The sequence below is a fragment of the Heterodontus francisci genome, chromosome 17 (assembly GCF_036365525.1).
Source record: "Heterodontus francisci isolate sHetFra1 chromosome 17, sHetFra1.hap1, whole genome shotgun sequence".
Lineage (NCBI taxonomy): Eukaryota > Metazoa > Chordata > Chondrichthyes > Heterodontiformes > Heterodontidae > Heterodontus > Heterodontus francisci.
In genome coordinates, this window is record NC_090387.1 from 60,675,455 (window position 1) to 60,690,689 (window position 15,235).

General features: G+C 42.6%; 1 protein-coding gene across 5 annotated transcripts in view; it reads left to right on the forward strand.

The window, feature by feature from the left end:
* Window positions 1-15,235, forward strand: part of dus2 (dihydrouridine synthase 2) — a 111,016-nt gene that overhangs the window by 15,182 nt on the left and 80,599 nt on the right. For all 5 annotated transcript variants that reach the window (XM_068049489.1, XM_068049490.1, XM_068049493.1 and 2 more), the window contains exons 3-6: window positions 1,309-1,354; window positions 4,811-4,902; window positions 8,885-8,928; window positions 10,587-10,647. In XM_068049489.1, coding sequence (XP_067905590.1) covers window positions 1,309-1,354; window positions 4,811-4,902; window positions 8,885-8,928; window positions 10,587-10,647 — 243 coding nt within the window. The remainder of the gene's footprint in view (window positions 1-1,308; window positions 1,355-4,810; window positions 4,903-8,884; window positions 8,929-10,586; window positions 10,648-15,235) is intronic.

The window sequence follows — 15,235 nt, forward strand, 5'->3', positions numbered from 1 at the left end:
GCATGGAAGCTTAGACCTGTGTCAATGCTGCTGTACAACCAGCCACTGTGAACTTTTTTGAGACTGTCTCGGAGTGAGCTGCCCTCTGTTCTGGTTTAGCAGAGTTTACCATGACTCTGCTGCCCTCCACTAATCATTCATGCAAACATCAGGCATCAATCAAAACAGAATTTTGGGCAGGGTATTCTTGCAGCTTATAGAGTCATAGAGTCAAAGAGAGATACAGCACTGAAACAGTTACACTCCTGTTCAAAAAAAGGGGAGAGGGCAAAACCTGGCAACAACAGGCAAGTGAGTTTAATGTCAGTGGTGAGAAACTTTTAGAAACAATAATTTGGGACAGAATTAATTGGTGCTGGCAAAAATATGGGTTAATAAATGAAAACTGGCATGGATTTGTTAAAGGCAAATTGTGTTTGACTAACTTAGAGTCATAGAGAGATACAGCACTGAAACAGGCCCTTCGGCCCACCGAGTCTGTGCCGACCATCAACCACCCATTTATACTAATCCTACATTAATCCCATATTCCCTACCACATCCCCACCTTCCCTCAATTCTCCTACCACCTACCTATACTAGGGGCAATTTGCAATGGCCAATTTACCTATCAACCTGCAAGTCTTTGGCTGTGGGAGGAAACCGGAGCACCCAGCAGAAACCCACGCAGTCACAGGGAGAACTTGCAAACTCCGCACAGGCAGTACCCAGTGTTGCATTTTGCAACATTACAACAGTGATTATACTTCAAAATCCATCATTGACTCTGAAGTGCTTTGGGATGTCCTGAGGTCATGATAAGTGCTAGGTAAATGCAAGTTCATTCTTCCTGCTCTCTAGGTTAATTACCAGTCAGTGTATGGAATAAAGCCTTTTCTCAAAAGTGATTAATGTTTGGAACAATCTTCCAGACAAAACTCAAGGGTTGTAAAAAAAAAATACAGTTTGACACTAATGTGGCAGAGATGGAATCCTGGAGAGCTTCACAAGCAATGGGTCAAAATGATATTTTATATTAGTTGTAGAGTTATCGAGAGATACAGCACTGAAACAGGCCCTTCGGCCCACCGAGTCTGTGCCGACCATCAACCACCCATTTATACTAATCCTAGTTTAATCCCATATTCCTTGACTTCATATTTTTTAATATTGTTTAAGATAAATTGGGTTAAGTGTTTCCCAACAACTTGATCTAAAGCAGTGCCCTTGACATTCTGTGATGTTATTGTCATGGTGGACCAATCATTTTGTTAATGGAGTAATTTTGCAGTCAGCCTGTGAACTTCATTTTTTCCCCACTTTAAATAGGAATTGATTGACTTGAAAATGATACAGTGCAAGAGAGTTGTGAATGGTGAGTTGACAATTTTTTCTTTTATATGGCTTTCTTTTCCCCTCTTCTCTTTTAGGAATGAATATTTAAGCAGTTTTCACACATTTAGCAAAAGAAGTTGACTGAATTAAACTCAGTATTATAATATCAACATGTAACAGCGTTCCAAGCAGAATGTAAATACAGTGCAGGAATTGGGAATGTGACTACAGTTGCATTGCACAAAGTGGGTAAAGTTTCTGCTTTGGGTGCAATTGGGAAATTGTGCCCATAATACACTTGAAATTGCCCTGGTTAGGTAGCACTTCAAGGTTCAGTAATTTCTGTTTATTTGCATAATCATAAACATAAAATCTTTCACGAACCAGCGTGATCAGGCAGCGTAGTAGAACATAACTCTTGCTTCTTAATCATTCCAGTAACAAGTATTCCTTGATATATCTAAGAGTGGTAACCTGGTAAATTTTAATAATGCAGCTGAAAATGTGTTTATCAGCAATAACCATTTTTAATTAGATTACCCAGTCTTGGTAAGTAACCTGATTTTAACATTACTGATAATTACTTTTTTTAAAAAAAGCTATACTAAACCATTTAATAGTTTCATTGGTGTACACTAGTCAGTTCCTTAGTAAATTAAATATTTCGGATATGAAAAAGCTTTGAACATGCGCTTCCTAGTTCTTGTGTAAGAGCTAAGTGATCCCACAACCAATCGATCAAATCAAAGCTCTGCAGTCCTGCCACATTCAGTCGTGAATATTGGCGGACAATTAGAAAACTAACCAGAGGAGGAGGCTTGACAAATATCCCCATCCTCAATGATGGGGGGCCCCAGCACATCAGTGCAAAAGACAAGACTGAAGCATTTGCAACCATTTTCAGCCAGGAGTGTTGAGCGGCTGATTCTTCTTGGCCTCCTGTTGAGCTCCCCAGGATCACAGATGTCAGTCTTCAGCCAGTTCGATTGACTCCATGTAATATCAGGAACCAGTTGAAGGCACTGGATCCTGAAAAGGCTCTGGGCCCCTCACAACATCCGGGCAATAGTACTGAAGACATGCTTCAGAACTAGTTGCATCCCTAGCCAAGCTGTTCCATTACAGCTGCAACACTGACATCTACCCAGCAATGTGGAAAATTGTCCAAGTAAGTCCTATCCACAAAAAGCAGAACAAATCCAATCCAGGCAATTACCACTCCATCAGCCTCTTTTCGATCATCAACGAAGTGATGGAAGGTGTCGTCGACTGTGATACTAAGCGGCACTTACACAGCAATAACCTGGGTTGTGCCAGGGCCACTCGGCTCTTGACCTCATTACCGCCTTGGTTCAAATATGGACAAAAGAGCTGAACTCCAGAGGTGATGTGAGTGTGACTGCCCTTGACATCAAGGCAGAGCATTTGACTGAGTGTGGCATCAAGGAGCCCTGGCAGAATTGAAGTCAATAGGAATCAGGGGTGGTGGGGGGGGGTGGGGGGGGGGGGGGTGGTGGGGAAGCTCTCCACTAGTTGGAGTCATACCTAGCACAAAGGAAGATGGTTGTGGTTGTTGGAGGCCATCTCAGACCCATTCTGATGAAAGGTCACAGACCTGAAATGTTAATTCTGCTTCTCTCTCCACAGATGCTGTCTGACTTGCTGAGTATTTCTAGCACTTTCTGTTTTCATCTTAGTCCCAGGACAGTTTTTATTTATTTATTTAGAGATACAGCACGGAAACAGGCCCTTCGGCCCACCAAGTCTGTGCCGACCAAGAACCACCCATTTATACTAACCCTACAGTAATCCCATATTCCCTACCACCTACCTACACTAGGGGCAATTTACAATGGCCAATTTACCTATCACCTGCAAGTCTTTGGCGGTGGGAGGAAACCGGAGCACCTGGCGAAAACCCACGCGGTCACCGGGAGAACTTGCAAACTCCACACAGGCAATACCCAGAATTGAACCCGGGTCCCTGAAGCTGTGAGGCTGCGGTGCTAACCACTGCGCCACTGTGCTGCCCCTGCAGGACATCCTCAGGGTAGTGTCCTAGGCCGAGTCATTTTCAGCTGATTCATCAATGACCTTCCCTTCTTCATAAGGTCAGAAGTGGGAATGTTCACTGATGATTGCACGATGTTCAGTACCATTTACAACTTCTCAGGTACTGAAGCAGGCCGTGTCCATATGCAGAGAGACCTGGACAACATTCAGACTTGGGCTGATAAGTGGCAAGTAACATTTGTGCCACACAAGTGCCAGGCAATGACCTTCTCCAACAAGAGGGAATCTAACCATCTCTCCTGACATTCAATGACATTACCATCGCTCAAGCCCCCACTATCAATATCCTGGGGGGGTGGTTACCATTGACCATAAACTGAACTGGACCAGCCTAAAGATACTGTGGCTGCAAGAGCAGGTTAGAGACTGGGAATTCTGCAGCGAGTAACTCACCTCCTGATTCCCCAATGCCTGTCCACCATCTACAAGGCACAAGTGAGGAGTGTGATGGAATACTCTCCATTTGCCTGGATGCAGCTCCAGTAACACTCCAGAAGCTCGACACCATCCAGGACAAAGCAGTCCGCTTGATTGGCACTCCATTCACCAACTTAAACATTCACTCCCTCCGCCACCGGCACACAGCACCAGTAGTGTGTACTATCTACAAGATGCACTGCAGCAACTCGCCATGGCTCCTTTGACGGCACCTTCCAAACCCGTGACCTCTACCACCTAGAAGGACAAGCAACACCACCACCTGCAAGTTCCTCGCCAAGCCACACACCATTCTGATTTGGAACTATATTGTCGTTCCTTCACTGTCGCTGGATCAGAATCCTGGAGCTCTCCTCCGCACAGCACTGTGGGAGCACATTTACCTGAAGGATTGCAGCAGTTCAAGAAGGCGGCTCACCACAACCTTCTCAAGTGCAATTGGGGATGGGCAATAAATGCTGGCCTTGCCAACTACGCTCACATTCTGAGAAAGAATTTGAAAAAATAGAAAATGAGTGCAACTTGAGCCTTCCCTAATCGGCAGAATCTCTCAATTTTAACCTGGGAGCTTGGCCAGTTGTGCGTGCAGGGCCCGATTCAGATGAGTTGAATCTTGAACCAATGTAAAAAAGATGGCATTAAAAACGAGTGTCAGTGTTTTGGGCGTAACTCACATATGTTTTAAATTCCCTTGTTTTTTTGCACTAGTTTGGCCACTTCTGCCCAGATTGCATAACTAGAGAAAACGGGACTCTGGTATTTTTTATCCCATAGGCAACTTGCTTGATGAAAATATTTTCAAATCTAATTTGTAATGGGAATACTGGGCACTATACCAGACATAGCTACAAACTGTTATGGAAATTGATTATCAAAGATGCCATTTCATTGTTTTTACCCCCTTCCACTCACCACTGCCCCCTCCCATTTTTACGCATACACTCATCCACCTTTCTCCGCCTGTTTTTCCATTTGTTTTTCTCAGAGGTGCTGGACACCATAGATTACGTTGCAACTGACGAGCGAGTCGTTTTTAGGACTTGTGAAAGAGAAAAGCGTCATGTTGTCTTCCAAATGGTAAGAAATAACCATTCATTCCAGTGGCAATTTACAATAACTACTGATGGTTTGCAATAGTCATTTTGGATGGCTGTAAAAGCTTGAGCTGAATTAGCCCTGGATTAGTTGCACAGCTCTGTATTTTGTGCATTTTCTGGGTTAGAAACTTTCGGATTTGCCTAATGCCAAATTTAGGAGGAAGGGGAATGTGAAGATGTACAAAGTTCCTTGCAGCACTGATTTCAGGATGTTGAAAATTCATATATACCGCCTGCATGTTGGGCTATTGAAATGGAATTTTAAATGGGTTTGTCAGTGTGTGAAAAGATACAGGTGTCATTTTATATGTAAAACAGCAGAATATTACAGTTAAGACTGATGAAATCAGTTTCAGTGAAGAGGTGTTGTCCACACTTTGTAACACAAGATAGTGACAAGTGTACATCGCTACCAACAAACCCATTGGCCTAGACTGTGCTGCACCACAAAATGTGCTGTTAATGGCCTGCAAGATGGCGGGCAGGAAGTGCTTGCTCATTGCAAGCTGGAAATGTGTTTCCCACCTGCCAAGTTGGTAAAGGTCAAAAAATTGGCGCAGCATCTACACCTGTATTTAAAATATGCTCTCAGTTCTTGCAGAGGAACTCCTGATAACAGAGTTCCAGAAGGAATGCTGGCAGCAAAAGCAAAGGCTGCCCTCTCTTGTGGAGTCCACTATCTTTTTAGCCAGCCTGAGATTTCCCCAATTTTATGTCTGTTTCCCTTGCATGTTTTGAAACTCTTAGCATAGCTTCTCTTGGTTATCATCATCTGTCACGGATCTGCTTTGCAATCCTCTGTTTTTAAATTTCAACCCAATTAGATCTAAATGTCTTCCCTTCATCTTTGCCACCGATTTGATCAGTCATTCCTGTCAAAGTCTCTTTATAGCTGACATCTCCTGAATGTAGTTGGAAGCTGGTTTCCTAATGCTTTAGCAACAACCCTAAGTGGGTGGGGGGGGGTGATGGTGGGTGGTCGGTGTGGGTAGGGGGAGAAATATCTCCGGCATGATTTTCCTGTTAGTGCCAATCCCACCTTAATGAACTGGGTTTACTTTGCCAGTATTGTACTATGTGGATTGGACAACTCTGGATTGGCTCCTGGACTAACTTAAGGGTGTGGGCCATGTTTGAAATGAAGGCAGACATATTGAAATACAGTTGGATCCTTCTCTATGACCTCACTGGGTCAGCCCACAGGGCTAAGGAGTTCTTAAATGTCTTCTCTCCATTGAGGGGGATAATATAGCAACTTTTTTAAAATCTGAAGAGATATTTTGGCTGCTTGTGTTTGAAATAGGATAGAATAGGTCAGAAGGGAGGTGGTGTAGGCTTCTAAGTCAAAGATAACCAGGACAAGATACGAGCAGTCGAGCACATCAGCAGCTGAATCCATTTATTTGGATTCATTTCATTCAGTGATACCATGTTTTAACATATACAGTGTAGAGTGTTTTAAAAGAGAAAAAAAGAGACTTGCATTTATGTAGCATCTTTCATGACCTCAAAATGCCCAAAGGCAGTTCGCACCCAGTGAAGTACTTTTTTTTTTCCAAGTGTAGCCACTGTTGTAATGTAGGAAACACGACAGTCAATCTGTGCACAGCAAGTTCCCATAATCAGCAACGTGATAATAACCTGTTTTTTAGGTTTTGGTTGAGAGATAGATATTGGCCATCTTTAAAATAGTGTCATGGGATCTTTTAGATTAAGCAAATAATACATCCTAGAATTTACTGCTACTTCAAAAAGGGAGGGAGAGAGAAAGCAGGAAACTACAGACCAGTTAGCTTAACATCTGTCATAGGGAAAATGTTCGAAGCTATTAAAGACGTTATAGTAGGGCACTTGGAAAAATTCAAAGTAATCAGGCAGAGTCAACATGGTTTTGTGAAAGCGAAATCATGTCTAACCAATTTATTGGAGTTCTTTGAAGAAGTAACATGTGCTGTGGATAAAGGGCAACCAGTGGATGTACTGTACTTAGATTTCCAGAAGGCTTTTGATAAAGGGCCACAGCAAAGGTTATTCCAGAAAATAAAAGCTCCTGGTGTCGGGGGTAACATAATGGCATAGATAGGAAATTGGCTAGCTAACAGGAAACAGAGACTAGGCATAAATGGGTCATTTTCTGGTTGGCAAGATGTAATGGTTCAATGGCGGCACATTGGCGCAGTGGTTAGCACCGCAGCTTCTCAGCTCCAGCGACCCGGGTTCGATTCTGGGTACTGCCTGTGCGGAGTTTGCAAGTTCTCCCTGTGACCGCGTGGGTTTCCGCCGGGTGCTCCGGCTTCCTCCCACAGCCAAAGATTTGCAGGTGATAGGTAAATTGCCCATTGTAAATTGCCCCTAGTGTAGGTTGGTGGTAGGGGAATTGAGGGGATGTGGTAGGAATCTGGGATTAATGTAGGATTAGTATTCTTCCTGTGACCGCATGGGTTTCTGCCGGGTGCTCCGGTTTCCTCCCACAGCCAAAGCCTTCAGGTTGATAGGTAAATTGGCCATTGTAAATTGCCCCTAGAAGAGGTAGGTGGTGTTAGGAGAATTGAGAGAAGGTGGGGATGTGGTAGGGATTATGGGATTAATGTAGGATTAGTATAAATGGGTAGTTGATGGTCAGCACAGACTCGGTGGGCCGAATGGCCTGTTTCAGTGCTGTATCTTTCTAAGTTCTAAGAATGGTGTGCCATTGGGATCAGTGCTGGGGCCTCAGCTTTTTACAATTTAAATAAATGACTTGGATGAAGGGACTGACGGTATGGTTGCTAAATTTGCTGATGACAAAAAGATAGGTCGGGAAATAAGTTGTGAAGAGGACATAAGGGGGCTACAAAGGGATATAGATAGGTTAAGTGAGTGGGCAAAGATCTGCCAAATGGAGTATAATGTGGTTAAAAATTGAAATTGTCCATTTTGGAGGGAACAATAACAAAGATGCATATTATCTAAATGGTGAGAGATTGCAGAGCTCTGAGATGCAGAGGGATCTGGGTGTCCTAGTGCATGAATCACAAAAGGTTAGTATGCAGGTTCAGCAAGTAATTAGGAAAGCTAATAGAATGTTATTGTTTATTGCGAGGGGAATTGAATACAAAAGTAGGGATGTTTGCATCAGTTATACAGGGCATTGGTGAGACCACATCTGGGGTACTGTGTACAGTACTGGTCTCCTTATTTAAGGAAGGATGTAAATGCGTTGGAAGCAGTTGGGAGAAGGTTTACTAGACTAATACCTGGGATGGGTGGATTGTCTTATGAGGAAAGATTGGACAGGCTAGGCTTGTATCCGCTGGAATTTAGAAGAGTAAGAGGTGACTTGATTGAAACATATAGGATCCTGAGGGGTCTTGACAGGGTGGATGTGGAAAGGATGTTTCCCCTTGTGGGAGAATCTCGAACTAGGGGTGACTGTTTAAAAATAAGGGGTCACCCATTTAAGACGGAGATGAGGAGAAATTTTTTCTCTGAGGGTCATGAGTCTTTGGAATTCTCTTCCTCAAAAGATGGTGGAAGCAGAGCTTTTGAATATTTTTAAGGCCGAGGCAGATAGATTGTTGATCAGCAGGTGGGTGAAAGGTTATCGGGGGTAAGTGGGAATGTGAAGTTGAGGTTACAATCATATCAGCCAAGATCTTATTGAATGGCGGAGCAGGCTTGACGGGCTGAGTGGCCTACTCCTGCTCCTAATTCATATGTTCATATGATACTAAATCAGTTTTAAGTGTTTAAATAGAATGTGGCTCAGTGACATGAAGTTTACTACTATTTCACAGTTCAGAAATAGTGCTGCTAAGAATCTGAAAACATTATGCCAATTAGCCATGTCACTTTTGGATTTCATGATGTGCTGCTGTCATTTTATTGTAATGTACTTTCTCAGCCCTTCAAAAGCTTTTCGTATATTGTCAGCACTCGTCTGGAAGTTAATCGTTTTTTTTTCTATTTCCATTACGTTGCAGGGCACAGCTGATGCTCAGAGAGCTCTAACTGTCGCACAGCTTGTGTAAGTCTTTAAAAGGCCAGTCACAGTAAATGCCTAAAATGAACTTGCTGTAAAGTGCCCTCAAAGAACAGTTACACGATAAGTGAATGTAGGGGCATTAAACTATGAGGAAAAGAAAGTCCAATGTAATAAAGTCTTGCATGACTTATCATTTTTGAAGAGATTGGAGCTGTAATTGTTTATTACAAACAGTCCTGTTTCCTCAGGAACACATTGATGAAAGAAGATTGGAAATCCTGGGAACTCTTAATTTTGAATTTTTTGCTGCTAAATTAGACGGAGGCTAAGTTGCAGAAGGTGGGGGGGGTGGGGGAGGGGGTGGTGGTGGTGGTGGTGGGGGCACGGCGAAGGAACCCTCCTAACTATCAAGGTGTGAAAGTGACTATTGCGCTTTGCTGTAAGCAAGTCTCTCCTGAAATATGGAGGGGAAAACATTTTTGCAAAGAGCTCATGAATATTCTTTTTCTCCTTGGAAAAATTGGGGCTAAAATATAGAGTCATAGAGAGATACAGCACCAAAACAGATAATTTTAAAACTTCCACTAAAGGGTCTTTATCAGCGCAACCCACTGACTCTGTGAGTTTATTCAGTGAGTGGTTTCACCACCCACACCAGATCTCCAATCTATGAAGAGTTTATTGGTTTCAGCTAGCACCACAGCTGATCTGCTGCAATTGGCCTCAGTGCACCTGGGTTGAGGGAGAAATCAATCCTGACCTTCCTGCTGATCATTATCTAATGGCAGCTGTTAGAAAGTGTATTTCTGTGGATTCCAGGTGAGGACAGCATGAGGCTTTGCTGTAATGCACCCCCCATGGTTAAATAGCCCATCACAAATCAGTCTAGACTTGCACATAAATTGGTCCCTTGGGCAAAGTGCTGGAGGGTAGCCTAGTGGCTTTATCCCAGAACTGTACCTCAGGAAGGTATCAATGAATTGAAGAGGGGAGAGGCGAAAGCTGATGGAAGGAAAAAGGAACAATATCCTCCTCAACAGGTTATGTTTACTGATTAATTGACTGTAATTTTTATTTGGGGAAAAAAGGATGGCTAAAGATGAGAAAAATCAATCCATATTCTAGCTCCCATTCGCTGTCGAGTGACTCCTGATGGAAAGTGTCCATGTGTGGATTGCAGGAGAGAATAAAGTTGGATGCAGTAACACTAGGTTTCCATAACACTCTCCCTGTCATACATAAGTTTGTTGATACACACTTTGTTGATAACTACTCCATTGTTATAAAACAGTGCATCCTCCAAATCACCTGACCAATCCACACTTCCAAAATAAAGTTTTAAATAAAATAAAAACATCAAAAAATTACATATTTCTCAATGCGATGGTGTACCCTATGTGGCACCAACAGTCTTATTGTAAAACAGCATATTCTAACAGCATGGTGAACAACGCGATGGTGAACCTGCTGTTCATACAGTAAGAGGCTTTTGTTTAGAGCACACTTAAAAGTTTCACTTACTCTGGTCACACTTTAGTTATTGCACTTTGCACATCAGTGTGTGCAGCATTGCAGACGATCAGCTAGTATACAAAAAAGTAACTCTTACGAATGTAAGGATTATGAAGTCATAATGTTTATTTGCAGGATATTTTGCCAAGCATATATATTTTTGTAAATATATTCCTAATTTTCCACAGAGAAAATGATGTAGCTGGAATTGATGTAAATATGGGCTGCCCAAAAGAATATTCTACTAAGGTAAGATAACACTTTGCTTTCACCCATTGCAATGGATTTTTCCTACATTAAAGAATTACACTTATGCAGTTTGTGATTTACAAAAGTAGTGTTTGCATCCATAGTGCTGAATCAAATTTTTATTACCAATTGAACAAGTATTGCTCCTCGCTTATGTGAGTGCTTTGCTGTAGTAACCATGGTAGGGGTAGGGGTGGTTGCAAACAGCACATCTTGCGGGGCACGTACCCCAATAAATGTCGGCTGAATTTTTTATTTGGCAACCCATTTTCCTATATTGAATCACAAACCTGACCGCATTCTCCCCAGCATGAAGGAGAAAGGAATAGAAGGATATGCTGATAGCATTTGAGTGGGAGGAGGCTTGTGTGGAGTATAAATGCTGGCATAGACCAGTTGGGCCAAATGAACTGTTTCCTTGTTATTAATTCTATGATACTGAGAGATTCTGATGGTTGTACTGGTCCGGGAAGACTCTTCAAATTGTGCTCAACTTTTTAGGCTTACAGTCATCAGTCGGCACGTTTTAATTACAGTGGAAGTTGCAAAGACTCTGGTCACAGTCTTAGATAGGGGACTGGTGCCAGAGGACTGGAGGATTGTAAATGTTACACTTCTGTTCAAAAAAAGGGGAGAGGGCAAAACCTGGAAACAACAGGCAAGTGAGTTTAATGTCACTGGTGAGAAACTTTTAGAAACAATAATTTGGGACAGAATTAATTGGTGCTGGCAAAAATATGGGTTAATAAATGAAAACTGGCATGGATTTGTTAAAGGCAAATTGTGATTGACTAACTTAGAGTCATAGAGAGATACAGCACTGAAACAGGCCCTTCGGCCCACTGAGTCTGTGCCGACTATCAACCACCCATTTATACAATCCTACATTAATCCCATATTCCCTACCACATCCCCACCTTCCCTCAATTCTCCTACCACCTACCTACACTAGGGGCAATTTACAGTGGCCAATTTACCTATTAACTTGCAAGTCTTTGGCTGTGGGAGGAAACCGGAGCACTTGACAGAAACCCATGCAGTCACAGGGAGAACTTTTGCAAACTCCGCACAGGCAGTACTCAGAACCGAACCCGGGTCGCTGGAGCTGTGAGGCTGCGGTGCTAACCATTGCGCCACTGTGCCACCCCAACTTGATAGTTCTTTTGAGGAACAGAGAAGGCTGATTAGGGTATTGTGGTTGATCTTGTGCATGTGGATTTTCAAAAGGCATTCGATAAAAGTAACACAAAATATAATTGAATTTTGCATTCAGTTTGAGGGAGAGAAGAGTGGCTCCAAGACCAGTATTTTAAACTTTTATGAGGGCATGAAAGCAGAGCTAGCTGAAGTAAACTGGCAAATTAGGTTAAGGGATAGGTCAATAGAGATGCAGTGGCAGGCATTTAAGGGAATATTTCAGAATACACAGAATAGATACATTCCAATGAGAAAGAAAAATTCCAATAAGAAAGAAAAATTCCAAGGGCTGGGAGGGAGAACCCACCATCCGCGGTTAACTAAAACAGTTAAAGATAGTATCAAACTTAAAGAAAAAGCATATAATTGTGCAAAGATGGGTTGCAGGTCAGAAGATTGGACAGGATATAAAAATCAGCAAAGACTGACTAAAAGATTGATAAGGAAGGTAAAATTAGAGTACAAGAGAAAGCTAGCTAGAAATATAAAAAGACAGATAGTAAGAGTTTATATAGATATTTTAAAAAGAAAAGAGTTAACAAAGTGAATGTTGGTCCTATAGAAAATGAGTCTGGGGAATTAATAATGGATAAAAAAGAGATAGCAGATGAATTGAGCAGATATTTCGCATTGGTCTTCACTATAGAGGATACATGTAACATCCCAGAATTAGCTGTAAGTCAGGAAATAGAAGGGAGGGAGGAACTCAAGAAAATTACAATCACCAGGGAAGTGGTACTGAATAATTTGTTGGAGCTGTGGGCTGAGAAGTCCCCGGGTCCTGATGGACTTCATCCTAGGGTCTCAAGAGAAGTGGCTAGTGAGATAGTTGATACGTTAGTTTTAATTTACCAAAATTCCCTAGATTCAGGGAAGGTTCTGCTGGACTGGAAAATAGCAAATGTAACTCGTTTATTCAAAAAGGGGAGACAGAAAGCAGGAAACTACAGGCCAGTTAGCTTAACATTTGTCTTAGGGAAAATGTTAGAAGTTATTATTAAAGACGTTGTAGCAGGGCATTTAGAAAAATTGACGGTAATCAGGCAGAGACAACATGGTTTTGTGAAAGGGAAATCACGTTTAAGCAATTTATCGGAGTTCTTTGAGGGAATTACATGTTCTGTGGATGAAGGGGAACTGGTGGATGTATTGTACTTAGATTTCCAGATGGCATTTGATAAGGTGCCACATCAAAGGTTATTGCGGAAAATAAAAGTTCATGGTGTAGGGGGTAACATTTTGGCATGGATAGAAGATTGGCTAGCTAACAGGAAACAGAGAGTAGGCATAAATGGGTCATTTTCTGTTGGCAAGATGTAATGAGTGGTGTGCCACAGGAATCTGTGCTGGGGCCTCAACTTTTTACAATTTATATAAATGACTTAGATGAAGAGACCAAAGGTATGGTTGCTAAATTTGCTAATGACACAAAGATAGGTAGGAAAATAAGTTGTGAAGAGGACATAAGAAGGCTACAAAGGGATATAGGTAGGTTAGTGAGTGGGCAAAAATCTGGCAGATGAAGTATGGTGTAGGAAAATGCGAAGATTAGATTAGAGATACAGCACTGAAACAGGCCCTTCGGCCCACCGAGTCTGTGCCGAACATCAACCACCCATTTATACTAATCCTACACTAATCCCATATTCCTACCAAACATCCCCACCTGTCCCTATATTTCCCTACCACCTACCTATACTAGTGACAATTTATAATGGCCAATTTACCTATCAACCTGCAAGTCTTTTGGCTTGTGGGAGGAAACCGGAGCACCCAAAGGAAACCCACGCAGACACAGGGAGAACTTGCAAACTCCACACAGGCAGTACCCGGAATCGAACCCGGGTCCCTGGAGCTGTGAGGCTGCGGTGCTAACCACTGCGCCACGAAGTTGTCCATTTTGGCAGGAACAATAACAAAGAAGCATATTATCTAAATGGTGAGAGGTTGCGGAACTCTGAGATGCAAAGGGATCTGGCTGTCCAAGTGCATAAATCACAAAAGGTTAGTACGCAGGTACAGCACGTAATTAGGAAAGCTAATAGAACGTTATCATTTATCGCAAGGGGAATTGAATACAAAATTAGGGAGGTTATGCTTCAGTTATACAGGGCATTGGTGAGACCACATCTGGAGTACTGTGTACAGTATTGGTCTCCTTATTTAAGGTAGGACATAAAAGTGTTGGAAGCAGTTCAAAGAAGGTTTACTAGACTGATACCTGGAATGGGCGGGCTATGTTATGAGGAAAGATTGGACTTGTATCCGCTGGAATTTAGAAGAGTAAGAGGCGACTTGATTGAAACATCTAAGGTCTTGAGGGGTCTCGACAGGGTGGATGTGGAAAGGATGTTTTCCCATGTGGAGAATCTAGAACCGGGGTCACTGTTTAAAAATAAGGGGTCACTCATTTAAGATAAAGATGAAGAGAAATTTTTTCCCTTGGAGAGTCATGAGTCTTTGGAACTCTCTTCCTCAAAAGGCGGTGGAAGCAGAGTCTTTGAATATGTTTAAGGCAGAGGGAGATAGATTCTTGATAAGCAAGGGGGTGAAAGGTTATCGGGGGTAGGTGGTAATGTGGAGAAATCAGTTCAGCCATGAACTTATTGAATGGCAGAGCAGGCTCAAGGGGCCAAGTGGCTGATAGAACCTCAAACCTGTTGGACAATCGCAAAGGCTGAGGCGCCTGCATTCCTGCCCTCTGGGTCCCCCTACCTGCCTCAGCTGCAGCCACACTCTCTTCTCCCTGACCACTGGCCAAATCAGAAAACCCTATCCAGAGGAGTGTGACTTGCTCCTGGCACAAAATGTCCAAGTAACTTCCCCCTCTCTGATGTGTCGCAGTGTCTGCAGCTCGGCCTCCAGTTCAATTACTTTGAGCCGAAGCTCTTTGAGCTGCAAACACTTACTGCAGGCGTGTTTGCCCTGGATAACACTGGCGTCCAGGAGCTCCCACATGCTGCAGCCATGACACATCACCTGTCCTGCCATCCTTAATGTGTTTCAATTAACTACTTAATTATTTTATTCAATTATTTATTTTTCCTTTTTTATATATTTCATTAAGCTTACCACTAGCCCCTTTACTATTTTAAACATTAGGATTAGAATAGGCCTTAATCACTTACCAGATACTCACCAAACAGATAGCTTCTTCCCCAACCAATCACCTACCTGCTTGCCTGTAATGTCACACTTGATTTTCTTTGAAGGGCTCGTTCCACTGAACTGGATAGTCTCGAGGATAGGATATTGGATAGGTTGGAGGATAGGATACTGGATAGGTTGGAGGATAGGATACTGGATAGGTTGGAGGATAGGATACTGGATAGGTTGGAGGATAGGATACTGGATAGGTTGGAGGATAGGATACTGGATAGGTTGGAGGATA